General features: G+C 43.6%; 1 protein-coding gene across 1 annotated transcript in view; it reads left to right on the forward strand.

Annotated features, from left to right (window-relative positions):
• The window catches only part of HSDL2 (hydroxysteroid dehydrogenase like 2), an 82,892-nt gene that overhangs the window by 46,744 nt on the left and 8,801 nt on the right, over positions 1–27,347 (forward strand). The window contains exons 7-9 of the mRNA XM_008249545.4: positions 6,728–6,922; positions 11,628–11,699; positions 13,815–13,967. Of these exons, the coding sequence (XP_008247767.1) occupies positions 6,728–6,922; positions 11,628–11,699; positions 13,815–13,967 (420 nt within the window). The remainder of the gene's footprint in view (positions 1–6,727; positions 6,923–11,627; positions 11,700–13,814; positions 13,968–27,347) is intronic.

The following is a 27,347-nucleotide window of genomic DNA, read 5'->3' on the forward strand; positions in this document are numbered from 1 at the left end:
CAATCCAGCTCCTTGCTAATGTGCAGAGAAAGCAGCAGAAGGTGGCCCAACTCCTTGGGCCTTTGCACCCATGTGGGAGACCCGGCTGAATCTCTGACTTCTGACTTCAGCCTGGACCAGCCCTGGCCATTGCAGCCATTTGAGAAATGAAACAGCAGATGGAATATTTTCTCTCCCCACCCCGACTCTCCCTCTCCCTCTTTCTCACCCCCCGCATAACTCTGCCATTATAAATCTTAAAAAAAAAAAAAAATGAGAGTAAAAAAGATGCTTTTCCATTGTTTTTCAGACTACATGTCAAGACTCCTTGATGAGTCATGGAATCAGTTTAGGGAGGCATGAAATCAATTTAGTGGATTGTGAAATTGATTTAGTAGGTAGCAGCCAGAGTTATGTTCTTTTATGTCTAATGGGATAGAATAGAAAATATTAGAGTGCATTGCACATTGTAAGGGTTAGTAGTATTTTATGAACTTCTGTTTCAAGTATAAATATCATAGGTGAGATATATATGAATGGAATATATGTGTTTGAATGTGTACTTGTGTCAAGTAGTAAAAAGCTTCACTTCTTGTGGGTCAGAAAGCATAAAAGTTCATATTTTCGTGCCTTTCTCATTTGGCTTCTCTTTCTCATTCTTTCCTAGTCTGCTTCCCCAACCCCAATCTTTGTTCTTACTAAAGTTGATTGATAGAGTTAGGTGGTGAGATACATAGGGAAAATTGTGGTAACAACTTTAAATTTTTTTTTTAAAGATTTATTTATTTATTTTAAAGAGTTACACAGAGAGAGAAGGAGAGGCAGAGAGAGAGGCCTTCCACCCACTGGTTCACTCCCCAGTTGGCTGCAATGGCTGGAACTGCGCCCATCCAAAGCTAGGAACCAGGAGCTTCCTCTGGGTCTCCCACATGGGTGCAGGGCCCCAAGGACTTGAGACATCTTCTACTGCTTTCCCAGGCCAAGGCAGATAGCTGGATGGGAAGTGGAGCAGTCAGAACTCGAACCAGTTCCCATGTGGGATGCCGGCACTGCAGGTGACAGCTTTACCCGCTATGCCACAGCGCCAGCCCCTGTGGTGGCAAATTAACAATGCCGGACTTTCCCTTTTTGTACCTCCCGTAAGTTACTTGTCACTTTCTGTCCTCCATTTTCCACACATTCATTGAAACTCACATGCCAGGCACAGTTTTCTGCAATATTGCTTTATTGTGCATTCAGCAGGTGATTTGCTGAATTACCAGGTGCAAAGGCATTGGCTATTTTTTTTTTTTAAGATATTTATATATTTGAAAGTCAGAGTTACACAGAGAGGCAGCGGCAGAGAGAGAGAGAGGTCTTCCATTTGCTGGTTCACTCCCAAAATGACCGCAATGGCCAGAGCTGAGCTGATAAGAAGCCAGGAGCCAGGAGTTTATTCTGGGTCTCCGGTGTAGGTGCAGGGGCCCAAGAACTTGGGCCATCTTCTACTGCTTTCCCAGGCCATAGCAGAGAGCTGGATTGGAAGTGGAGCAGCCGAGACTCGAACTAGCGCCCATATGGGACGCAGGCACTGCAGGCAGCAGCTTTACCCACTGTGCCACAGCGCTGTCCCCAGCATTGGGTATTAGGATGAATACAATGCAGTTCTTCCCAAGAGTTTACCAATTACTGTGGGAAATACAAGAGTTTGCTACCACCATTTACACTTTGTCCTTTCCCTCATCTTTTTTTTTTTTTTTTTTTTTTTTTTTAAGATTTTATTTGGCTGGCGCCGCGGCTCAATAGGCTAATCTTCCACCTAGCGGTGCCGGCACACCGGGTTCTAGTCCCGGTCGGGAACTAGATTCTGTCCCGGTTGCCCCTCTTCCAGGCCAGCTCTCTGCTATGGCCCGGGAGTGCAGTGGAGGATGGCCTAAGTACTTGGGCCCTGCACCCCATGGGAGACCAGGAGAAGCACCTGGCTCCTGCCTTCGGAACAGCGTGGTGTGCCGGCCGCAGCGCGCCAGCCGATCTGAAGCCAGGAGCCAGGTGCCCAAGCGGGTGCAGGGCCCAAGCACTTGGGCCATCAGGTGTCAAGGGTACTTGCCAAGACTTGGACTTTTGCCCTGAGTGAAGTAAGGAGCTGTTGCAGCATTTTGAACAGAGGAGGAACCTGATCAAAATTAACTATTCAAAAGGAGCTCTCTGGAACTTCTGTCCTCAGGGGTAAAGAGAAATACAGCATGGAACTATTGCAATAACCTAGCCTCAATTATTTGAAAATAATTAAAATAATTTTAAATAATATTTTGAAATAAATACTTTATTTGAAAGGCAGAGTTACAGAAAGAGATAGAGACAGATGCCATCCATCCACTGGTTCATTCCCCAAATGGCTGCAATATCCAGGATTGGCCCAGGCCAAAGCCAGGAGCCAGGAGCTTCTTCTAGGTCTCCCACATGGGTGCATGGGCCCAAGAACTTGGGCCATCTTCCACTACCTTCCTAGGCCGTTAGCAGGGCGTTGGATGGGAAGTGGAACAGTGGGGACACAAACTGGCACCTGTATGAGATGCCAGTGTCACAAGCGGCAGCTTAACTCACTGCACCAGCCCCTAAAATAAATAAATCTTAAACACATGGCCAGCGCCGCGGCTCACTTGGCTAATCCTCTGCCTGCGGCGCTGGCACCCTGGGTTCTAGTACTGGTTGGGATGCTGGATTCTGTCCCCATTGCTCCTCTTCCAGTCCAGCCCTCTGCTGTGGTCCGGGAAGTGGAGGATGGCCCAAGTGCTTGGGCCCTGCACCCGCTTGGGCACCTGGCTCCTGGCTTCAGATCGGCGCAGCATGCCAGCTGCAGTGCGCTGGCCGTGGTAGCCATTTGGGGGTGAACCAACAGAAAAGGAAGACCTGTCTCTGTCTCTCTCTCTCTCTCTCACTGTCTAACTCTGCCTGTCAAACACACACACACACATACACACAGTGTAAAGAGGAGGCAGCAAGCTCCAACTGTGCGTTATTCATGGGTGAAGCAGTGAAAATGGATTTGAGAGGGTATCCAGGCTCTTGTTTTTTGAGAGGGTCTTATTTACAAAACACACACACACAACCTCCCTCTCTGGACTGTATAGTGCGATACTCTTTATATCAGCTGGAACCAGAACTAATCTCCCAACATGATTGCCTTTCAAGGAACAGGAGATTTATCGCCCTTCGTGGAAAGACTGCCGTGTGACATATATTGTTTATAGTCAATGCAGGGTCCTGGCGCACTGCTTGTCCTCTCAGCGTGGTGTTCCTTGACACTGGTGACATTGCCCCTCCTGAATTTAGCACTTTGTGCTGAATGTGTCCTCTCTAGGAAAGGGTTCAGAGGGGACGGCTCTAATAGTTTCACAACATGAGGATCTCAGGCCCCCAACCAGGTTGTCTCCAGCATTGTAATTTCATCTTTTTATTTTATTTTATTTTATTTTATTTTATTTTATTTTATTTTATTTTATTTTATTTTTTGACAGGCAGAGTGGACAGTGAGAGAGAGAGACAGAGAGAAAGGTCTTCCTTTTGCCATTGGTTCACCCTCCAATGGCCGCCGTGGCCGGCGCGCTGCGGCCGGCACACCGCGCTGATCCGATGGCAGGAGCCAGGTGCTTCTCCTGGTCTCCCATGGGGTGCAGGGCCCAAGTACTTAGGCCATCCTCCACTGCACTCCTGGGCCACAGCAGAGAGCTGGGCTGGAAGAGGGGCAACCGGGACAGAATCCGGTGCCCTAACCAGGACTAGAACCTGGTGTGCCGGCGCCGCAAGGTGGAGGATTAGCCTACTGAGCTGTGGCGCCAGCTAATTTTATCTTTTTAAAGACTCACTTGGTAGTTCCTGCCGGAATGGAAGGCGGAGAAGGAAAGGGGGCGTGGCAGCTGCTCTTCAAAATGCCTGCTGTGTCTTGTTTCTTGGCTGGTCAGGACAAATGTGGTAGAAGCAGGAAAGTCCACTTTCAGGTGGATTTTATGTGGCCTGGGTGGGGAGTCTGGGAGGCTGCTGCTGATTCAGCGATAGCAGCAGAGAGGGAGGACTGTGAGGTGCAGTCCTCTGTCACCACATTAGAAACAGAGGCAAAAACACAGTTGTTGTTGTTTTTAAGATTTTATTTATTTATTTGAGAAGTAGAGTTACAGAGAGGCAGAGAAAGAGAGAGAAGTCTTCCCTCTGCTGGTTCACTCCTCAGAGGGACTCAACGATCTGAAGCCAGGAGCCTCTTCAGGGTCTCTCACAGGGGTGCAGGGGTCCAAACATTTGGGCCTTCATCCCCTGCCCTCCCAGGCCACCACAGAGAGCTGGATCAGAAGAGGAGCAGCTGGGACATGAACCAGTGCCCATGTGGGATTCTGGCGCCACAGGCGAAGGCTTAGCCCTCTACACCACAGCGCTGGCTCTGAAAACTCAGTTAATGAGCAAGGGCAGTGAGGCAAGGTGGCAGCTGGCCTCCTGCCTCTCTCTGGGGCTAGAAATCAGAGTTTCCCTGTGTTTCAAGAAGCCTGTGCACTGCCTAGGTTAAACACCAGTTAGTACCCTGTTTGATCCTGAGGTGCCCATGTTTTACATTCTACTCTGATGTCAATATGCACCTTACAGTTGATGATACAGCATAGTTTAACTCACAGTTTTTTGATTCCTTAGTGGTTAATAAACTTTATAAACTGGTATTTTTGGCTTAATAAGTGCACACAGTGTATGTGTGTGTTTGGTTGGGGCTGACAGATGCTAAACAGAAGAGACAAAATCCCCCCGGAAGGCAAAATCAAAGGCAGTAAATCCGTGTGTTAATATAAAAGGAAGTCTTTAATTTTTTTTTTTGTTGTTGTTGGTAAGGATTTATTTATTATTTGAAAGGCAGTTACAGATAGGCAGAGGCAGAGAGAGAGGTCTTCTATCTGCTGGTTCACTCCCCAGATGGCCACAATCGTTAGAGCTATGCCATTCTGAAGCCAGGAGTTTCTTCCAGGTCTCCCATGTGGGTGCAGGGGCCCAAGGACTTGGGCCATCTTCCACTGCCTTCCAGGCCATAGCAGACCACTGGATTGGAAGTGGAGCAGCTGGGACTTGAACTGGTGCCCATATGGGATACCAGCACCGTAGGTGGATGCTTAACCTGCTACACCGCAGTGCTGGCCCCAGTATTTTTAGGATTTATTTATTTTCTTGAGAGGCAGAGTCACAGAGAAAGGGAGAGACAGAGAGAGAGGTCTTCCATCTGCTGGTTCACTCTCCAAATGGCCACAATGGCCGGAGATGGGCCAATCTGAAGCCAGGAGCCAGGAGCTTATTCCAGGTCTCCCACGTGGGTACAAGGGCTTGGGCCATCTTCCACTGCTTTCCCAGGCCATACCAAAGAGCAAAGACAAAAAGAAAAGATTAGCTGGGACTCAAACCAGTGTCCATATGGGATGCTGCACTGCAGGTTGGAGCTTTAACCCACTGTGCCGCAGCATTGGCTCCTACTCTGCTTCTGATCCAGCTCCCTGCTAATGTATATTGGGAGGCAGCAGTGCTTGAGCCCCTGCCCCCAGCATGGAGACCCAGATGGAGTTCAGACTCCTGGCTTCCTCTGGCTCAACCAGTTCTGGCTGTTGTGAACATATGAGGAGAGAACTTGTGGATGATAGATCAATCTCTCTCTCTGTCTCACTTGTCCTTTCAAAAAAATAAAAATAAATATATTTTTAAAAAGGTATACATACCTAAAATAGTGAAAATTATATGTAAATATTAACATAATCATCCCGAGAGAGAGATTATAATTTTAAAATTCTTTCCTTACGTCTCTTTATTTTCTAAATTTTTTTTTATAAAATGTTATTATATGAATTTAAAAAGGACCCCTCAAAAATACAATCAGTATTTATTACCTGCTTATTATTTGTCATTGTTCTAGACACTGGGGATCCAGTGATGAACAAGAAAAACAAAGTATCTTCTAGGACAAGAGGAAGAGAAACAGTAAACTCAGGAAAGGGCACATGATATTATAGAGACAAGAAACTGAGGCCCAAAGATGTTGAAGCGGCTTACTAAGGTCATAGTGTAGTTGGTATAAAAATCCCACTCATCCGAGTTTCAGCTCATTGCTCTTTTTGTTGTATTTTTACTGATTTTCTTTTCTTTTAATTTTATTTTTTACATTTTTTTTTTTTTTGAAAAGCAGAGTGGACAGTGAGAGAGACAGAGAGAACAGTCTTCCTTTTGTGGTTGGTTCACCCTCCAATGGCCGCAGCGCGCTTATCCGAAGCCAAGAGCCAGGTGCTTCTCCTGATCTCCCATGCGGATGCAGGGCCCAAGCACTTGGGGCATCCTCCACTGCACTCCTGGGCCATAGCAGAGAGCAGGACAGGAAGAGGAGCAGACTAGAACCCGGTGTGCCAGCGCTGCAGGCGGAGGATTAGCCTATTGAGCCGCGGCACCGGCCACTGATTTTCTTGATTCTCAAGAACGGCATGCAAGTTCTTGAGTGTTCTAATCAGAAGTCTCGTTAGCTTTGCCATGAGTCTGAGGAAGGAGTTCTGTATGAGGTGTAAGCATTGTGTAGAGTAAGGAACATGTGTTTTGTACCCAGTTCTGCCTGTAGAACATTTGGCAAATCCTTGAACTCTCTGGAACTTTTTTTCATCGTCTGAAAAATGCATTGTGAAGGTCCTGCTTGCTTGTTACTTCCGTAGTCTTGTTTAATTTGGAGTTAGGTGTATGTTATTATGTGTGTGTGTTTTCTCCACAGCCATACACACCGCTGCCATGGATATGCTGGGAGGATCTGGTATTGAAAGTCAGTGTAGAAAAGTTGAGATCATTGCAGATGCTGCGTATTCCATTTTCAGAAAGCCAAAAAGTTTTACTGGCAACTTTATCATTGATGAAAATATATTGAAAGAAGAAGGAATAAAAAACTTCGACATCTATGCAGTTAAACCAGGTAATGCTTATAGGTTTTTTTTAAATAGTAATGTGTTTTCCCACATTTTCTACAGTGAACATCTGTTTTTCATCTATGTTTGTGTGATTATAAAATAAATATGTTATCTTAATAGCTGTTGCCCCCTATGAAGGTAAAAACCCAAACTGCACAATTTAAACAAGAAACAAAGGGAAAAATAGATGTGAGTTGCAGGGTTTTGAAGTGATTTATCGATTAGAAGGCTTTTTCAGCTTAACTGAAAAATGATCACTGTTAAATATAAGAGTGGGAATAAGAGAGGGAAGAGATGTGCAATTTGGGACATGCTCAAGCTGACTTATCTCAAACGGTAGAGTTAGAAACATACCAGGGGATTCCAATTCAATCCCATCAAGGTGGCATGTACCAATGCCATCTCACTAGTCCCAGTGATCAATTTCTGTTCACAATTGATCATAATGATAGGAATAAGAACCAAAGGGATCACATAAACAAGAATAGTGTCTGCAAATACTAGCTGATAGAATAAAAAAGGGAGAGAACGATCCAACATGGGAAGTGAGATACACAGCAGACCCATAGAATGGCAGATGTCCTAAACAGCTCTCTGGCCTCAGAATCAGCCCTTAAGGCATGCAGATCTGGCTGAAAAGCCCATGAGAGTATTTCAGGCATGGAAAGCCAAGACACTCTGGGGGGGGGGGACCTAAATGAAAGATCTCCACGAGTGAGATCCCAGTGGAAAGAACAGGTCATCAAAGAAGGAGGTACCTTTCTCTGAAGGGAGGAGAGAACTTCCACTTTGACCATGGCCTTGTCTAAATATGATCAGAGTCGGTGAACTCAGGGGGCTTCCATAGCCTTGGCAGCTCATGATAAGAGCCTAGGGTGATTACTGATGCCATAAACAAGAGTGTCCATTTGTTAAGTCAACAACAGGAGTCACTGTGCACTCACTCCTCATGTAGGATCTGTGTCCTTAGTGTGCTGTACATTGAGATTTAATGCTATAACTAGTACTCAAACAGTATTTTTCACTTTATGTTTCTGTGTGGGAGCAAACTGTTGAAATCTTTACTTAATATATGCTAAACTGATCTTCTGTATATAAAGAGAATTGAAAATGAATCTTGATGTGAATGGAAGGGGAGAGAGAGCAGGAAAGGGGAGGGTTGCGGGTGGGAGGGAAGTTATTGGGGGAAAAGCCGCTATAATCTAAAAGTTGTACTTTGGAAATTTATATTCATTAAATAAAAGTAAAAAAAAAAAAAAAAAGAAGAAGAAGAAGGAGACTTTTTCAGGCCGGCGCCGTGGCTCACTAGGCTAATCCTTCACCTAGCGGCGCCGGCACACCGGGTTCTAGTCCCGGTCGGGGCGCCGGATTCTGTCCCGGTTGCCCCTCTTCCAGGCCAGCTCTCTGCTGTGGCCCAGGAAGGCAGTGGAGGATGGCCCAAGTGCTTGGGCCCTGCACCTCATGGGAGACCAGGAGAAGCACCTGGCTCCTGCCATCGGATCAGCGCGGTGCGCTGGCCGCAGCGCGCCAGCCGTGGCGGCCATTGGAGGGTGAACCAACGGCAAAAGGAAGACCTTTCTCTCTGTCTCTCTTTCTCTCTCTCTTTCACTGTCCACTCTGCCTGTCAAAAAAAAAAAAAAAAGAAAAAGAAAAAAAAAAGAAAAAGAAAAAAAAAAGAAGGCTTTTTCAGCTCTGGCCATTTCTGAGTCTTGAAAAAATGAAAATTGGTTTCGTAAGTTGGTCTTTAAATCACTGAGTAAAATTTCATTTGAGAATATGGTACAAATGATACATTAATTTTTTTTTATAAAAAACTTTTAAGACTGTGGTTTGTTTCAAGTGTAGTATCTTAGAGTAGCTTAATGAGAAATGGTAAAAGTGTGTGACAGGGTCTGTCTCATGAACAGAGGAGTGATTTGAGAAGTTTCCAGAAGGCCCCGTCAGAAGTAACTTCTTCTCTGAAGTTGCGCATGATACTGCTGCTGCCAGTTGTGAATTTCCTTTATATATGAAAGATAGTCTAAATAATAGATAATATAGCCATAAATGGGATTATCATTTTATATCTGTTATTTGTGCTAAATTATATGTTAAGAATTTTGCTTTAAACTGAGAGTCTAGGTGACAGAAACTATGTTATTTAAATTTTTTATAATTGTATTATACTCACCTATCTCTTCAGTTTTAATGGAATTAAACAGCAGATTGCAGTTTTGTTTTCTAATAAATTTCCTTTTTTAAAAAGAAAAGGCTTCCATAGCCTTGGCAACTCATGACTAGAGCCTAGGGAAATTACTGACGCTATAAACAAGAGTGTCAAATTGTTAAGTCAACAACAGGAGTCACTGTGTACTTACTCCTCATGTGGGATCTTTGTCCTTAATGTGTGTCCAATGTGAATTAATGCTACAACTAGTACTGAAACAGTATTTTACATTTATGTTCTGTGTGGGTGCAAACTGATGAAATCTTTACTTAATATATACTATATCAATCTTCTGTATATAAAGATAATTGAAAATGAATCTTGATGTGAATGGAATGGGAGAGGGAACGGGAGATGGGAGGGGTGCTAGTGGGAGGGAAGTTATAGGGGGAAAGCCATTGTAATCCATAAACTGTACTTTGGAAATTTATATTTACTAAATAAAAGTTTAAAAAAAAAGGAAAAAAAATAAAGCAAAAAAAAAAAAACAGAGGAAACAAATATAGGAATTCATTTACTGGGTGAGAAAGGCACATAACAATTCAATTAAAAATCTGATCCAACATCAGCTGATTCAAAAAAAAAAGATTTATTTTATTTGTTTGAAAGGCAGAGTTAGAGAGAGAGCAGGAGAGAGAGACACAGAGAGAGAGCAGGAGAGAGAGAGACACAGAGAGAGAGGTCTTCCACCTGCAGCTTCACTCCCCAAATGGCTGCAACTGCCCGGGCTGGGACAGGCAGAAGCTAGGAGCCAGGAGCTTCTTCTGAATCTCCCACGTGGGTACAGGAGCCCAAGTACTTAGGCCATTCTCTGCTGCTTTCCCAGGCTCGTTAGGAGGGAGCTGGTTTGGAAGCAGAGCAGCCAGGACTCAAATTGGCACCCATATAGGATGTCGGCGCTGCAGGTAGTGGCTTAACCCTCTATGCCACAGTGCTTGCCCCAACAGATTGCAGTTTTATTAAGTGCTGTTATAAATGTTAGCTATTTAACCTTCCCAGCTATCCTGTGCGGGAAGTGATACTGTTTAGTGATTGAGAACATGGGATTGGGGGAAGACAACCCAGCTTCTGATTGGAGCCACTGCAATCCAGCTGTGTGGCTCTGATCATGTCACCTACTATCTCTGGGCTTGTTTCCTTATTGGTGAAATTAAGAGAATGATCTCTTCCACACAGGGTATCTGTGAGAACCAAATGCATTAATGTGTATGATGTGTTTGGCACAGTGCCTGGCATATAGTACACTCACATTATTTAGTAGTTAATGTTTACAAGTGGAAAAGAGATCTGGAAAGATTAAGCCTTTGCTTAAGAGCAAATGGCTAAGAAGGGGCAGAGCCTGAACAAGTCTTGGGTCTTCTGGGTCCTGGCACAGTGTAATTATGTCTTAGGTTCTGAAGACATAGTGTCATTGTGTACAGTTTTAAATCTGATTTCAACTAAAAATCCTACCAAGTATTGAACACTTAGTATGACCAGGTACTGTGATATTAGATTATAACAAAGATCAGTTCATTCCTGCCCTCCTGATGTTTGTTTCATGTTGTGAAAGAGAGGGAAGACTGTTACCATCTGTGTTTACTAAGGGCTTGAGGGCCCTTACATCTCCTTGCATGCACAGGTCTTGGAGGTGTTAGTGTAGTGTTAGAACCCTAACCTCGACAGCTAGCTGACAGTAAGACCTAGTAGAATAAGACAGGTTAGGCCTGCGCCGCGGCTCACTAGGCTAATCCTCCGCCTTGCGGCGCCAGCACACCGGGTTCTAGTCCCGGTCAGGGCACCGGCTTCTGTCCCGGTTGCCCCTCTTCCATGCCAGCTCTCTGCTGTGGCCCGGGAAGGCAGTGGAGGATGGCCCAGGTGCTTGGGCCCTGCACCCCATGGGAGACCAGGAGAAGTACTTGGCTCCTGCCATTGGATCAGCGCGGTGTGCCGGCCGCAGCACCCCAACCGCGGCGGCCATGGGAGGGTGAACCAACGGCAAAGGAAGACCTTTCTCTCTGTGTCTCTCTCTCACTGTCCACTCTGCCTGTCAAAAAAAAAAAAAAAAAAAAAAAAAAAGGACAGGTTAGCTTTCATGATGATGGAGTGAGTGGAAGAGGAAGAGAGAAAAAGCCCAAATTGTTGATGCTGGGAAGCAAGTCCTTCTTACTGCGGGGCCGCCTGCTCTCAGCGGGGCCGGTAAGACATGGTTCCTCCTGAGCACTTCAGAGGGATGTGGGCAGAATGGTTGAAGGCTCCTGGGAGAACAGGTAAAGGCTCCACGTAACAGGTGATTCTTGATTAGATCCTGCAGATGGCATTTGTCGTAGGAGAGGAGGCTAACTCAGTTATAGGGACACTAATTTAATGACAATTAGGTAGTTTGACAGTTCTCATGAGGGCCTTTCCATTGCTCCAGAATGATCTCAAAATAAAAACAGATATTATACCCATTAAACAGCTATTAAAATCTTAATGTATTATCACTGTTAAATTAAACTGATTCTTTTGGGTCAATTTTTCAGGACAGCCTTTGTTACCAGATTTCTTCTTAGATGAATACCCAGATGTGGGCATCAAGAAAATGGAATCACATGGTAAGACTTCAGACCATATTTTATGTCAAAGATTGAAAATTTTAGCTTATAAATTTATCCAAATTATAGAATTTTATCCTATGACAATGACTTTTGTTTAAAGGATAATCTTATTTTGTTTTTTAATTATTAACTTTTTTTAAGATTGATTTGAAAGAGTTACAGAGAGAGGTAGAGACAGAGAGAGAGGTCTTTCATCTATCTGCTGGTTTACTCCCCAGATGGCTGCAACAGCCAGAGTTGTGCCGATCCAAAGCCTGGAGCCAGGAGCTTCTTCTGGGTCTCCCACGCAGGTGCAGGGGTCCAAGGACCATCTTCTGCTATCCCAGGCCACAGCAGAGAGCTGGATTGGAAGGGGAGCAGCTGGGACTAGAACCGGCGTCTATATAGGGTGCCGGCGTTTCAGGCCAGGGCTTTAACCCACAGTGCCACAGCACTGGCTCCTAATTAACTATTTTTATTTAAAAAGTGGAATGCAGAGAGAGAGAGAGAGAAAGATTGAGATCTATTGATCTTCCATCCCTTTTTACTCCCCAATTGCCCGCAGCAGCCCGGGCTGGACCAGGCCAAAGCCAAGAGCCCATTTGGGTTTCCCGCATGGGTGGCAGTGGGCTAATCACTTGAGCCATCACATGCTGCCTCTCAGGGTACACATTAGTTGAAAGTAGGAGTCAGGACTGAAGCTTGGACTCAAATCTAGGCAATCTAATATGAGATGAGAGTATTCCAACTAGTGTCTTAACCATTAGGCCAAACTCTAGTGCCTGGGTTTTGTTTTTGTTTTTGTTTTTTTGTTTTTCCTTTATTCAGATAATTTTGGAGTCTGCATTTTTTTAGTGTAATAAATTTGTTATATTTTAACTATAGTAAATGAATAGTGGAGTTTTCTTTTCCTATGCTCTTTTTTTGAATGTTTGAAATATTTTGCTAAATTTTGAGGCCTTTCTGGAAGTTATTTCTTTGAAAACTTTTATCATTAAATTACAGGCTTTTAAAAATATATACATTTATTTATTTACTTAAAAGGCAGAGTGACAGTGAGAGGGAGAGACAAAATTGTAGATCTTCCATCTGCTGGTTTACTCCCAAAATGGCTTCAACAGCCAGGACTAGGCTAGGCCAAAGCCAGTAACTAGGAACTTCTTCGAGATCTTCCACGTGGGTGGCAGGGACTCAAGTACTTGAGCCGTCATCCGCTGCTTCCCAGGCACATTAACAGGGAGCTGAATTAGAAGCAGAGTAGCAGTACTCAAGCTGGCTCTCTGTAATGGGATGTTAGTGTCCCAAGCAGTGGTTTAACCTGCTGTACCACAATGCTAACCCCAATTCATTACTTTTTAAGTAACTTTATTGAGAAATGATTTATTTGAGTCTAGCTCTGTGGTGTAGTGGGTAAAGCTGATGCCTGCAGCATTGGCATCCTGTATGGGCACTTGTGTCGGGCCAGGCTGCTCTGTTTCGAATCCAGCTTCTTGCTAATGCACCTGGGAAGGCAGGGCAGGATGGCCCAAGTGCTTGGGCCCCTGAACCTACATGGGAGTCCTGGAAGAAGCTCCTGGCTCCTGACTCCAGATCGGCTCATCTCCTCATCTCTAACCATCTGAGGAGTGAGCCAGCAGATAGAAGACCTCTCTCTCTCTCTACCTCTACCTCTACCTCTGCCGCCTCTCTATAACTCTGCCTTTCAAAACAAAAACAAAAACAGTGGCCGGAGCCGTGCTGATCTGGAGCCAGGAGCCAGGCAGAGAGCTGGCCTGGAAGAGGGGCAACCGGGAAAGAATCCAGCGCCCTGACTGGGACTAGAACCCAGTGTGCCTGTGCCGCAAGGCGGAGGATTAGCCTATTGAGCCGCGGCGCCGGCTCCATTCCCTTTAGAAACCCCTTTGCTGTCTTGTTGGAAGGAAAGAGCACGTTTTGGATCCATAGATCAGCCTTTCGGCCTTTTCCCAGGATTGCAGGCTTGTTGAAATAAACTGTTTTCTTTAAAAAAAAAAAAAAAAAAAAAAGTCAAATAGGTGTAATCGGTAGCAGATCCATCCTGGTAGTTAATTAATTCTATGTGTGCCCTTACACTGCCAACGTTTTAATGGCATTTACATGAATAATACTTTACAGGTCCTGTTCCAGAAATCAAAGAAGAGAAGTTGCGGCCACAACCCAAACCGCAACGTTCTGGACCTGTGGAGGAGACGTTTAGAATCGTTAAGGACTCTCTCAGTGATGATGTTGTTAAAGCTACTCAAGCCATCTATCAATTTGAACTCTCTGGTAAGCACTGTGTGTTCTAATTCTGTGGATTTTAGGAAACACTCTCTTCATTTCATTAATTATTGCAAAGACATAATTTTAATCCACTGTATAATCACAGGCTTAATTCACCACTAACTATAATAGTCAACAAGTAAAAAGTAGAAAGACTACAGTTCCGCAGGAGTATAAACAAGGGCTAAAACAACAATCATATCACAAGATATCCATTTCATTCCTATACATTTTTTAAAATTCATTTTGTTTTTTAAGATGTATTTGTTTGTTTATTTGGAACGCACAGTTACAGAGAGGCAGAAGCAAAGAGAAAGGTCTTCCATCGCTGGTTCACTCCCCAAATGGCTGCAATGGCTGAAGCTGGGCCAATCCAAAGTCAGGAGCCAGGAGCCCCTCCATGTCTCCCACGTGGGTGCAGGGGCCTAAGGAGTTGGGCCATCTTCCACTGTCTTACCCAGGCACATTAGCAGGGATCTGGATTGGAAGTGGAACAGCCAGGACTTAAACTGGCACCCATATGGGATGCTGGCACGGCAAGTGGTGGCATTATCTGCTATGCCATGGTGCCAGCCCCTATATACATTTTTTATATTCTATATTACCTGCTGCATATCAAAGAAAACGTATTTTTTTTGAGACTGGCTTATTTCACTAAGCATAATAGCTTCCAGTTGAATCCATTTTGTTGCAAAAGACAGGATTTCATTCTTTGTTATGGCTGAGTAGTATTTCATACTGTATATATGTCACATTTTCTTTATCCAGTCATCAATTAATGGACATCTGGGTTGATTCCATACCTTAGCTATTGTGAATTGAGCTGCAATAAATATGGGGGTACAGATAACCCTTCCATATGCTGATTTAATTTCATTTGGATAAATTCCTAGGAGTGTTATGACTGTGTCATATGGTAAATGTAATTTCAGATCTCTGAGGATTGTCCGTATTGTTTTCCATAATGGTTGTACTAGTTTACATTCCCACCAACAGAGTATTATGGTACCTTTTCCCCACATCCTCACTAGCATGTATTGGTTTTTTATTTTGGATGATAGCCATTTTAACGGGGGTGAAGTGAAGCCTCATTGTGGCTTTTATTTGCATTTCCCTGATGGCTAGTGATCACAAGCATTTTTTAATGTGTCTCTTGGCCAGTGGAGTTTCATCGTTTGAAAAATGTCTGTTCATGTCCTTTGCCGATTCCTTAACTGGATTGTTTGTTTTGTTCTCGAGTTTCTTGAGTTCTTTTTAGGTCCTGGATATTAATCCTTTATCACTTGCATAGTTTGCAAAGATTTTCTCCCATTCCATCAGTTGCTTCTTCAGTTTGCTGAGTGCTTCTTTTGCGATGGAGAAGCTTCTGAGCTTGCTGTAATCCCATTTGTGTATTTTTGCTTTTTAAGCCTGGGCTTCTGGGGTCTTTTCCAAGAAGTCTTTGCCTATGCCAATGCCTTCAGAGTTTTCCCAATATTTTCCTCCAGTAATGATATCAGGTTTTAGATTTAGATCATTGATCCATTTTGAGTTGCTTTTTAAAGGTTTATTTATTAATTTGAAAGTCAGAGTTACAGAGAGAGAAAGAGAGACACAGAGAGAGAAATCTTCCATCAGTTGGTTCTCTTCCCAAATGGCCATAACGAGTGGTGCTGAATCAGGAGCTTCTTCCTGGACTCCCAAGAAGTCCAGGATGCAGGGGCCCAAGCACTTGAGCTGTCTTCTGCTACTTTTGTAGGCACATTAGCAGGGAGGTGGATTGGAAGTGGAGCAGCTGGGACTCGATGCCAGTGCTGCAAGTGGCAGCTTAATCTGCTGTGCCACAGTGCTGGCCCCCATTGAGTTGATTATTATATAAGGTGTAAGGTAGAGTGTCTTGTTTCATACTTCTGTACACCTAGATCCAATTTTCCTAGCACCATTTGTTGGAGACTGTCCTTTCTCCACAGATTGATTTTATCTCATTTGTCAAAGATTACAAGCATGGATTAATTTCTCGGGCTTCAATTCTGTTCCATTGGTCTACATGTCTATTTTTGTGCCAGTACTAGGCTATTTTGATTATTACTGCCCTGTAGTATGTCTTGAAATCTGCTATTATGATACCTCTGGCTTTGTTTTTGTTGTTTAAGATTGCTTAACTGTTTGGAGTCTCTGTGTTTCCATATGAATTTTAGCATTGTTTTTTCTAGACCTGAGAAGAATGTCCTTTGTATTTTGATTGAGATCACATTGAATTTGCAAATTGATTTGGGAATTGTGGACTTTTTTTTAAAGATTGATTTATTTATTTGAAAGGCAGAATTACAGAGAGGCAGAGGCAGAGAGAGAGGTCTTCCATCTGCTGGTTCCCCAGATGGCTGCAATGGCCAGAGCTGGGCCAATCCGAAATCAGGAGCCAGGAGCTTCTTCCAGGTCTCCCACTCGGGTGCAGGGTCCCTAGCACTTGGGCCATCTTCTGTTGCTTTCCCAGGCCATAGCAGAGAGCTGAATCAGAAGTGGAGCAGCCAGGACTCAAACCAGCAACCTTATGGGATGCTGATACTGCAGGCAGTGGCTTTATTCACTACGCCACAGGGCCGGCCCCGGGAATTATGGACATTTTGATCTTCCAATCCATGAACATGGCAGATTTTTCCATTTTTTGTATGTGTGTCTTCTTCTGCTTCTTTCTTTAATGTTTTGTGATTTTTATTGTAAAGGTCTTTCATATCCTTGGTTAAATTTATTCCAAGGTATTTAAAAATTTTTGTAGTCATTGGAAATGGGATTGATCTTACAAATTCTTTCTTAACCATAGCATTGTCTGTGTATACAAAAGCTATTGATTTTTGTGTGTTGATTTAAATCCTGCAGCTTTACCAACCTTATATAAGAATTCCAATCATCCTTTAGTGGAATCTTTTGGTTCCCCTATATGTAGGATCATATCTTCTGCAAACAGGGATAATTTGACTTCCTCCATTCCAATTTATATCCCTTTGATTTATTTTTCCTGCCTAATGGCTCTAGTTAAAACTTGCACAACTATATTAAATAGCAGTGGTGAAAGTGGGCATCCTTGTCTGGTTCTGGATCTTAGTGGGAATGCTTCCAACTTTTCCCATTCAATATTATGCTGATTGTGGGTTTGCCATATGTTGCCTTGATTGTGTTGAGAAATGTTTTTCTATTCTCAGTTGCTTAAGTTTTTTTTTTTTAATCATGAAAAGATGTACTCATATGCTTTCTCTACATCTATTGAGATAATCATATGATTTTATTCTTCACTTTGTTAATGTAATGTATTATATTTATTGGTTTGCATATGTTGAACCATCCCTGCATACCAGGGATAAATCCCCCTTGGTTCCGATGAATGATATTTCTGATGTGTTCTTGGATTCAATTAGCTAGTATTTCTTGAGGATTTTTGCATCTATGTTCATCAGGGATATTGGTCTATAATTCTCTTTCTTTGTTGTATCTTTTTCTGGTTTTGGAATTGTGGTGATGCTAGCCTCATACAAGGAGTTTGGGAGGATTCCCTCCCTTTCAATTGTTTGAATAATTTGAGAAGAATTGGAATGAGTTCTTCTTTAAAATTTGCTAGAACTCAGCAATGAAGCCATCTGGTCCTGAGCTTTTCTTTGTTGGAAGGATCTTTATTTCTGATTAAATCTCTGTCTTGGTTATTAGACTGTTTAGGTTTTCTGTGTCTTAATGACTCGATTTGGTAGATTGTATGTGTCCAGAAATCTATCCATTTTTTTCAAGATTTTCCCATTTGTTGGCATATAGCAGGTTGTAGTAATTCTTGATAATTCTTTTTATTTCTGTAATATCTGCTGTTGCTGTTATATCTCCTTTTTCATCTCTGGATCATCTCCTTCCTAGACCCTTTTTTTGGTTTGGACCAATGATGTATCAATTTTTTTTTTTTTTTTTTTTTTTTGGGTGACGGGCAGAGTGGACAGTGAGAGAGATAGAGACAGAGAAAAAGGTCTTCCTTTTGCCGTTGGTTCACCCTCCAATGGCTGCCACAGCCGGCGCACCGCGCTGATCCGAATCCAGGAGCCAGGTGCTTCTCCTGGTTTCCCATGGGGTGCAGGGCCCAAGCACTTGGGCCATCCTCCACTGCACTCCTGGGCCACAGCAGAGAGCTGGCCTGGAAGAGGGGCAACCGGGACAGAATCCGGTGCCCCGACTGGGACTAGAACCCGGTGTGCCGGCGCCGCAAGGTGGAGGATTAGCCTATTGAGCCACAGCGCCGGCCAAATTTTTTTAATATTTTATTTATTTGACAGGCAGAGTTACAGACAGAGACAGAGAGAAAGGTCTTCCATTCATTGGTTCACTCTCCAAATGGCCACAACTGCCAGAGCTGTGCCTATCTGAAGCCAGGAAGCAGGTGCCTCTTCCTGGTCTTCTATGGGAGTGCAGGGGCCCAAGCACCTGGGCCATCCTCCACTGCCTTCCCAGGCCACAGCAGAGATCTGGATTGGAAGAGGAGCAACCAGGACTAGAACTGGCACCCACATGGGATGCCAGCGCTGGAGGCGGAGGACCAAACTACTGTACCACAGCACCAGCCCCAATATATCAATTTTGTTTATTTATTTATTTATTTATTCAAAAAACCAGCTCTTCATTTCACTAATCTTTTGTATTTTTTTTGCTTCAATTTTGTTTATTTCTTCTCTAATTTTAATTACTTGTTTCCTCCTACTAATTTTGGTTTTGGTTTGTTCTTATTTTTCTAGGTCCTTGAGATGCATTGTTAATTTAATGCCTTTACAATTTATTGATGTACACACTAATTTCTGTAAACTTCCCTTTGATATGTTGTGTTGTCTTACTCATTTTATTTTAGGGATTTTTTTATTCTATGACCCACTGTTTATTCAGGAGCATGTTGTTCAGTCTCCATGTGTTTGCATATTTTTTAGAGTTTCTTAAGTTGTTGATTTCCATCTTCATTCCATTGTTGTCAGAAAGATACACGGTATGGTTTCAATTTTTTTTTTAATTTGTTGAGACTTGCTTTATGGCCTAGCATATGGTCTATCCTAGAGAATGTTCCATGTCCTGATAAAAATAATGTGTATTCTGCAGCTTTGGGATGAAATGTTCCATAGATATCAATTAGTTCTGTTTAGACCATATTGTAGATTAGCATTAGATGCATATACATTTACTATAGTCACATCTTCCTATTTAGTTGATCCCTTAATCATTTTTAAAAATATTTATTTATTTATTTGAAAGAGTTACAGAGAGGCAGAAACAGAAAGAGAGAGAGGTCTTCTATCAGCTGGTTCACTCCCCGGATGGCCACAATGGCTGGATCTGTGCCGATCCAAAGCCAGGATCCAGGAGCTTTCTCTGGGTCTCCCACACAAGTGCAGGGGCCCAAGGATTTGAGCCATCTTCTACTGCTTTCCCAGGTAATAGCAGAGAGCTAGATCAGAAGTGAAGCAGCTGGAACTCGAACCGGTGCTCATATGAGATGCCGGCACTGTATATGCCACATTGCAGGCCCCTCCCTTAATAATTACATAATGTCCTTCTTTGTCTCTTTTTACAGTTTTTCTGTCAAAGCTTATTTTGTCTGATATTAGGATGGCTACACCTGCTCATTTTTGCTTTCTGTTAGTATGGAATATCTTTTTCCATCCTTTCATTTTCAGTCTGTATGTATCTTTGTTGGTGAGGTGTGTTTCTTGTAGGTAGCAAATAGATGGGTCTTTTTTTTAATCCATTTAGCCAGTCTGTATCTTTTAATTGGAAAATTTAGGATTGTACATTTACATTCCTGTACATATACATTCCTGTACATTTACATTCAAGGTTATTACTGATAAGTAGTGAATTGGTCCTGCCATTTTCCCATAAATATTCCTATCGTTTGCTTTGGGTTTCTTTTGTACTTTTACTAGGAGATTTTCTGCATTCATGTTCTTTCATAATGATGACTATTGTTCTCTGTTTCTGTGTGTAGTACATCCTTAAGTATCATTTGTAATGCTGGGAGAGTGGTAACAAATTATATGAATTTCTGCTTGTTTTGATAGGTCTTTATTTCACCTTCATTTATAAATAAGAGCTTTGCTGGGTATGGTATTCTGAATTGACAGTTTTTTTCTTTTAGGATTCTGACTATGTCTGTCTATTCTCTCTTAGCCTGTAGGGTTTCTGATGATAAACCAGCTTTTAATCTAATTGGGGATTCTCTGAAAGTAGTCTGGCATTTCTCTTGTGCACATTTTAGAATCTTTTCTTTATGTTTTACTGTTCATAGTTTGACTCGAATGTGTCATGGTGAAGATCATTTATTTCCTTTTTTTATTTTTTTAAAGATTTTTTTTTTGAAAGATGGAGTTACAGAGAGAGGTAGAGACAGAGAGAATGGTCTTCCATCCGCTGGTTCACTCCCCAGATGGCCACAATGGCCGGAGCCATGCCAATCCGAAGCCAAGAGCCAGGAGCCTCTTTCGGGTCTCCCATGTGGGCGCAGGGGCCCAGGACTTGGGCTATCTTCCACTGCTATCTCAGGCCATAGCAGAGATCTGGATTGGAAGAAGAGCAGCCAGGACTAGAACTGGCACCCATATGGGATGCTGGTGCTTCAGGCCAGGGTGTTAACCTGCTGTGCCACAGTGCCAGCCCCTTTTCTTTCCTTTTTTAAAGACTTATTTATTGTATTTGAAAGGAAGAGTTGCAGACAGAGAGCGACGCACACACACACATACACCAAGAGAGAGAGATATCTTCCATCTACTTGTTCACCTCCAAAATGGCCATAACCACCAGGGCTGGGCCAAACCAAAGCCAGGAGCCAGGAGCTTCATCTGGGTTTGTCACATGAGTTGCAGGGGCCCAAGCACTTGGACCATCCTCCACTGCTTTTCCCAGGTACATTAGCAGGGAGCTGAATCAGAAGTGGAGCAGCTGAGTATTGAACTGGTGCCCTTATGGGCTGTCGGCATTACAGGCAGCAATTTAACCCACTACATCACAGCACTGGCCCTAAGATCTTTTCTAGTCATGTCTGTTACAAATTCTATATGGTTCCTATACTTAGATGTCCCTGTTTTTCCAAATTAGGGAAATTTTCTGCTATTATTTCATTGAATGGGCCTTCTAATTCATTCTCTCCACACCTTCAGGGACTCTCCTAAGACTCGTATGTTTGATTGTTTGATAGTATCCCATAAGTCTCCAACACTATTTTTCTAATTTTTTTTCTGTCAGATATATCCAAGGATTTGTCTTTTAGCTCAATATTATTTCTTCTACTTTACCAACTCTATTGTTAAGACTTTCCACTGTATTTTCTATTTGACATATTGAATCTTCATTTCTAATATTTGGTTGTTTTCTCCTCAATATCTCCTGGCAAAATTTTTCATCCATGCTGTGTATGGATTTCTTTATCCCATGTATTTGCTTATCTGTGCTTTTGAGTAATCTTATGATCATTCCTTCAAATCCTTCATCAATCTCTTCCATCTTCATATTTTTTTTAAGATTAACTTTATTTATTTGAAAGACAGAGTTAACAGAGAGAGGTAGAACCAGAGAGAGAGAGAGAGAGAGAGAGAGAGGTCTTCCATCCGCTGGTCCATTCCCCAAATAACCACAATGGCCAGAGCTGAGCTGATCCGATCCGAAGCCAGGAGCTTCTGCTGGGTCTCCCACGTGGGTGCAGAGGCCCCAGGGCTTCAGCCATCTTCCACTGCTTCCCCAGGCCATAGCAGAGAGCTGGACAGGAAGTGGAGCAGCTGGGACTCAAACCAGCTCCCTTATGGGATGCCAGCTCTGCAGGCCGGGCTTTAACCCACTGTACCACAGTATTGGCCCCCGTCTTCACATTCTAATATTTTAGTGTTGCTGTATTCCTTCTGGGAGTCATTGTCTTCCTTGTTCATGTTTCTTGTGTTTATTTTTAGGCATTTGTGGTAACACTTGTAGGTTTTCTCCTGTGATGGCTTTTATTTTTGTAATATGCCTCTGTGGCTTAATGAAGTGTCCACTCCTTTGGTGGATATCCAGAGGCTTATTCTTCTGATCCAGCTCCTTGTGAATGTGCCAGGGAGCTCCCTATTGGGCTTGAGGATGGGGCAAGAGTCCAGGGTGTCATCCAAGTTGGGCATGGTAGATCTCCTCTATTGTCAGCAGTGGGCAGGGTATGATCATATTAGCTGGTATGATCACAGCCTCACTTCATCTTTGCCAAGGTGATCAGTGCCTGGAGTTAGCCCATAGTGGTTACACACCCCACCATCCAGGCACATGAACCGCACAAAGGAACTGCACGGTCTTTGTTGTGAGCATGGATCCCTCTGCAATGACCCATCCCATGCACTCAGGGAACTCTGAGCCTCCAAAGCTAGAAACACAGCTGCCCAGGGACCCAGCTACATCCCATGCCTATCATGCAATCACGAGCTGCCAGTCTCCTCTCACCTTGCTTCTAGAAAATGGCGTGTCCTCCAGCCCCTGGCTCTAGGAGTCACCAGTGGTGTCCCCACTCACTGCCGCGTATTTGGACTGCTCACGCTGCTCTGTGCATCTCTCTTTTTACTGTACAATTTCCACTGCAGACTTCTCTCCAGCTCTCCCCTGGTAATGCTTTTCTTCTGTTATCTTCCCGGGATCAAAATCGGCACAGCTTTTCTCTATTCAGTCATCTTGGATTCCCTGTAATCAGCTTTTTAAAACCTCTTAATAGGGCTGGGTGATGGGTGTGGTGATTAAGATACTGCTTGGGATGCCACATCTCATATCGGAATACCCTGGGAAGCAGTGATGTTGGCTCAAGTAATTGAATCCCTGCCACCCACATGGGAAAACTGGATTGATTTCCTAGTTCCTGGCTTGGGCCTGACCAAAAACTAATTTTTATGGGCATTTGGGGAGTGAGCCAGTACAGGGAAGATTTCTCTCTTTCTTGGTCTTAAAAAAAAAAAAAACCTTAATATTTATTTTTCTTCTCAATATAACATATTAGCATATGTTAATAATAGTCATTTTTAGTTGAAGATTTATTTATTTATTTGAAAGAGTTACATGGGAGGTTGAGAGAGAGAGAAAGATCTTCCATCCTCTGGTTCACTCCCCAGATGACTGCAATGGCTAGGGCTGGGCCAGGCCAAAGCCGTGAATCAGAATCTTCATCCAGGTCTTCCACATGGGTGGCAGTGGCCAAAGCACTTGGGCCATTTTCTGTTGTTTTTCCGAGGCCATTAGCAGGGAGCTGGATTGGAAGTGGAGCAGCTGGGACTCACACCAGCACCCATATGACATGCCAGTGTTGCAGATGGTAACTTTGCCTGTTACACTATATAACACCAGTCCCTAATGATAGTTTTTTTTTTTTTAAAGATTGTATTTATTTAAAAGAGTTACAGAGAGATGTAGAGCCAGAGAGAGAGAGAGAGGTATCTTCCACCTACTGGTTCATTCCCCAAATGGCTGCAATGGCCAGAGCTATGTTGCCTGAAGCCAGGAGCTTCAGAAGCTTCTTCCGGATCTCCCATGTGGTTACAGGGGCCCAAAGACTTGGGTCATCTTCTGCCGCTTTCGCAGGCCATAGCAGAGAGCTGGATCAGAAGTGGAGCAGCCAGGCCGGCGCCGCGGCTCACTAGGCTAATCCTCCGCCTGCGGTGCCGGTACCCCAGGTTCTAGTCCTGGTTGGGGCACCGGATTCTGTCCCGGTTGCTTCTCTTCCAGTCCAGCTCTCTGCTGTGGCCCAGGAAGGCAGTGGAGGATGGCCCAAGTGCTTGGGCCCTGCACCTGCATGGAAGACAAGGAGGAAGCACCTGGCTCCTGGCTTCGGATCGGCGCAGCGCGCCAGCCGTAGCAACTATTTGGGGAGTGAATTAACGTAAGGAAGACCTTTCTCTCTCTCTTTCTCTCACTGTCTAACTCTGCCTGCCAAAAAAAAAAAAAAAAAAAAAAAAAGGAGCAGCCAGGACTCGAACCAGCGCCCATATGGTTATGCTGGTGCTGTAGGCCAGGGCTTTAACCCACTGCGCCACAGTGCCAGACCCCTAATGATAGTTTTTAAAAACTAGATAGATGGAAATTGTTTCAGGTTCCTGCTATCATATAGCAAACAAGTCATTGTAGGTCACTTCCTGTCTAGTGGAGGGAAGCTCAACTCTATATCGGCACATCCCAACTTTGATGTCTATCTCCAGTACCTGAGATCCTCCTCAAATGCAGGATCTGATCCAGAAGTTCTGGACTGGGGTCTAACATTCTGCATTTCTGGCAGGTGGTGAAGGTAATCAGTCCATGGATCTCATTTCTTTTGATTTTCTCAGAAATTGCTGTTAATTGTCCCCCAACCTTGTTCATCCTGTAGCCTCCTTTCCAGGGGTATTTTAATGTTCTCAAATCTATTCTAGCTTTAAAATAGAATATAATAACAATAACAAACCATATATCATATCTTTTTTCTTGCTTTCAGAGCCACATTCATTTTTATCTGCAATTCACTCTCACAAACACATGCCTCTCTGATATGGCTTTTCTACATGACACATGATTTGCTTTCACCAAGATCCTGGATGAGTTCCAGGTCACCAGTGACATTTGTCATTTCTACTGTGACCACTCTACAGCATTTGATGCAGTTGACCCCTCTTTCTTTCTGGCTTCCTTGACAGTAGCTGTCCTCTGCCTGTGATCATGCCTCATCAGTCTCTCTGCTGGGCACTCCTCCTCTATCCTCTGCCTAAACAGTGTTCTTTAGGTTGCCATCCTAGCACTCCACATGCTGCAGAGTCTGTAGGAAATTCTCACCATTCATACGGCTTCAATGAACATAGGAATGGGAAAATTATTCAGTCTGTATTTTTAGTTTATAGGCTTCTTTGGACATTTTTAATTGGCTGTCACAAAAATGTCTCAATCTGAAAATGTCTCAAACTCACCATTTCCAATACCTGCTTTTGCCATCATCCATTAAATCTGTTCTTCAATAGTCCCTCTTAGTTAAAAAAATAGATACACATATGTCTAATTTACTGTGCCTCAAACTAGTAAATCTTTCCTATGCACCCTCCCCACATTTTTCCTCTTCAGACTCAGTCGTCTGGTCGTGGTGTTCTGCTTTGAAATGACCTCTCAGACATGCCCACCTATTTATTCAGTTGGTATAAAGGCATCTAACATTTTAGATGTACCCATGTTTATAAAAATATGGAACCCTCAAATCATGTTTTTCTTATTTTATTATTGCTATTTTATACTTTAGAGATAAACTAAAGGAGGGACAATAGTGAGAAAAAATGTGGTGTTTTTTTAAGCATTTAAAACATAATTGCATTTGGGTGCTGGGTTCTAGTCCCAGTTGCTCCTCTTCCAGTCCAGCTCTCTGCTGTGGCCCGGGGTGGGCAGTGGAGGATGGCCCAAGTGCTTGAGCATGGAAGTGCACCCGCGTGGAAGACCAGGAGGAAGCACCTGCACAGTGCTTTGGATCTGCACAGCGCCAGCCGTGGTGGCCATTTGGGGAGTGAACCAACAGAAGGAAGACCTTTCTCTCTGTCTCTCTCTCTCACTGTCTGTAACTCTACCTGTCAAAAACAAAACAAAACAAAACAAAAAACAACAAAACAAAACAAAAAATTACATAATTGCAGGGGCCAGCACTGTGGTGCAGTAGGTGAAAGCCCTGGCCTGAAGCACCGGCATCCCATATGGGCGCCAGTTCAAGTGCTGGCTGCTCTGCTTCCGATCCAGCTTTCTTCTGTGGCCAGGGAAAGCAGTGGAAGATGGCCCGGGTCTTTGGGCCCCTGCACCCACATGGGAGACCTGGAAGAAGCTCCTGGCTCCTGGCTTTGGATCGGCACAGCTCTGGCCGTTGCGGCCATCTGGGGAGTGAACCAGCGGATGGAAGACCTCTCTCTCTCTCTCTGTCTCTACCTCTCTCTGTAACTCTGTTTTTCAAATAAATAAAATAAATCTTTAAAAAAAAATTACAGACTGAAACCCTAAGTATGAAACCCTAAGTATGTTTACATGTCATTAAGATACAACTCTTGGAACAACTTTAAATAGATTATAATAGAGTTTGTAATCTGTAGTGCGGTACCTTGTAGTGTTCCCTTAGTGAAATATGTAGGCTTGAGCCAGTTTATTTTGTTTTGTATCTTAAATTATCTGATTACATCATCGAAAGAGGGAAGAGGTGTGTAGAACAGGTTAATCTGGTTACGTTTCTTTGACTTGGATTAATATTTGTGATAAAATATTAAAATGCATTTATTTATGAATATATATGATTTAAGAACATTTCCATTATGCATGAATTTCAACTTTCCAAATGAGAGTTCAGCTTCATGTACTTTTTTTTTTTTTTTTTTTTTTTTTTTGACAGGCAGAGTGGACAGTGAGAGAGAGAGACAGAGAGAAAGGTCTTCCTTTGCCGTTGGTTCACCCTCCAATGGCCGCCGCGGCCGGCGCACCGCGCTGATCCGATGGCAGGAGCCAGGAGCCAGGTGCTTTTCCTGGTCTCCCATGGGGTGCAGGACCCAAGCACCTGGGCCATCCTCCACTGCACTCCCTGGCCACAGCAGAGGGCTGGCCTGGAAGAGGGGCAACCGGGACAGAATCCGGCGCCCTGACCGGGACTAGAACCCGGTGTGCCGGCGCCGCTAGGCGGAGGATTAGCCTAGTGAGCCGCGGCGCCGGCCTCATGTACTTTTCTCCATCCCTTCTGCCATACTCCTGATCCAGGCATGTACCTTCAGCCCCCGAATACTCCAGCACCATCCTCGCTACTCTTACAGTTCTGGTCCTTCTCCTGTGTATTATGTACAGCAAGTGGGGTGTTGTATTTATACACAGACTTTATCACTCCATTCTCCTTCCATGGCACATGAAACAGGATGAGGTCAGGATGTCCTCTCCAGGGCTCACTGCTCCCTGTACTGAGAATCCCCTCGTGCTCGGCCCGTGCCACTCTCTGCTCTCTTTCTGCCTTCCTATCATATTGCACTGTTTTCAGTTCTTCACACATGCTACACTCTTGATTCTGCTGGTTTTTTATTTTTTGCATATCCTGTTCCCATTGTCTTTAATATTTTCCCTCTTTGCTGTTTAGCTAATTCTTACTTAACTTCCAAGTCTTGGCTTCAACTCACTGGACTTTCCTGACCCTATATCTGGGTTTAATTTTCTTATCATGGTAAAGTATATGTAACATAAAAAATTTTATATTTTAATTAATGCTGAGTATACAGGTCAGTAGGATTAAATGCATTCACAGTGCTGTGCAATCTCATCGCACCATTTCCACAACTCATCACCATCCATCTCCAGAACTTTCTTAGCATCCCAGAGATTCTGTACCCGTTATACACCCCATTCACCTCTGCCTTCTGCCCCACCCCAGTC

Source organism: Oryctolagus cuniculus, chromosome 1 (genome assembly GCF_964237555.1).
Source record: "Oryctolagus cuniculus chromosome 1, mOryCun1.1, whole genome shotgun sequence".
Taxonomy (NCBI): domain Eukaryota; kingdom Metazoa; phylum Chordata; class Mammalia; order Lagomorpha; family Leporidae; genus Oryctolagus; species Oryctolagus cuniculus.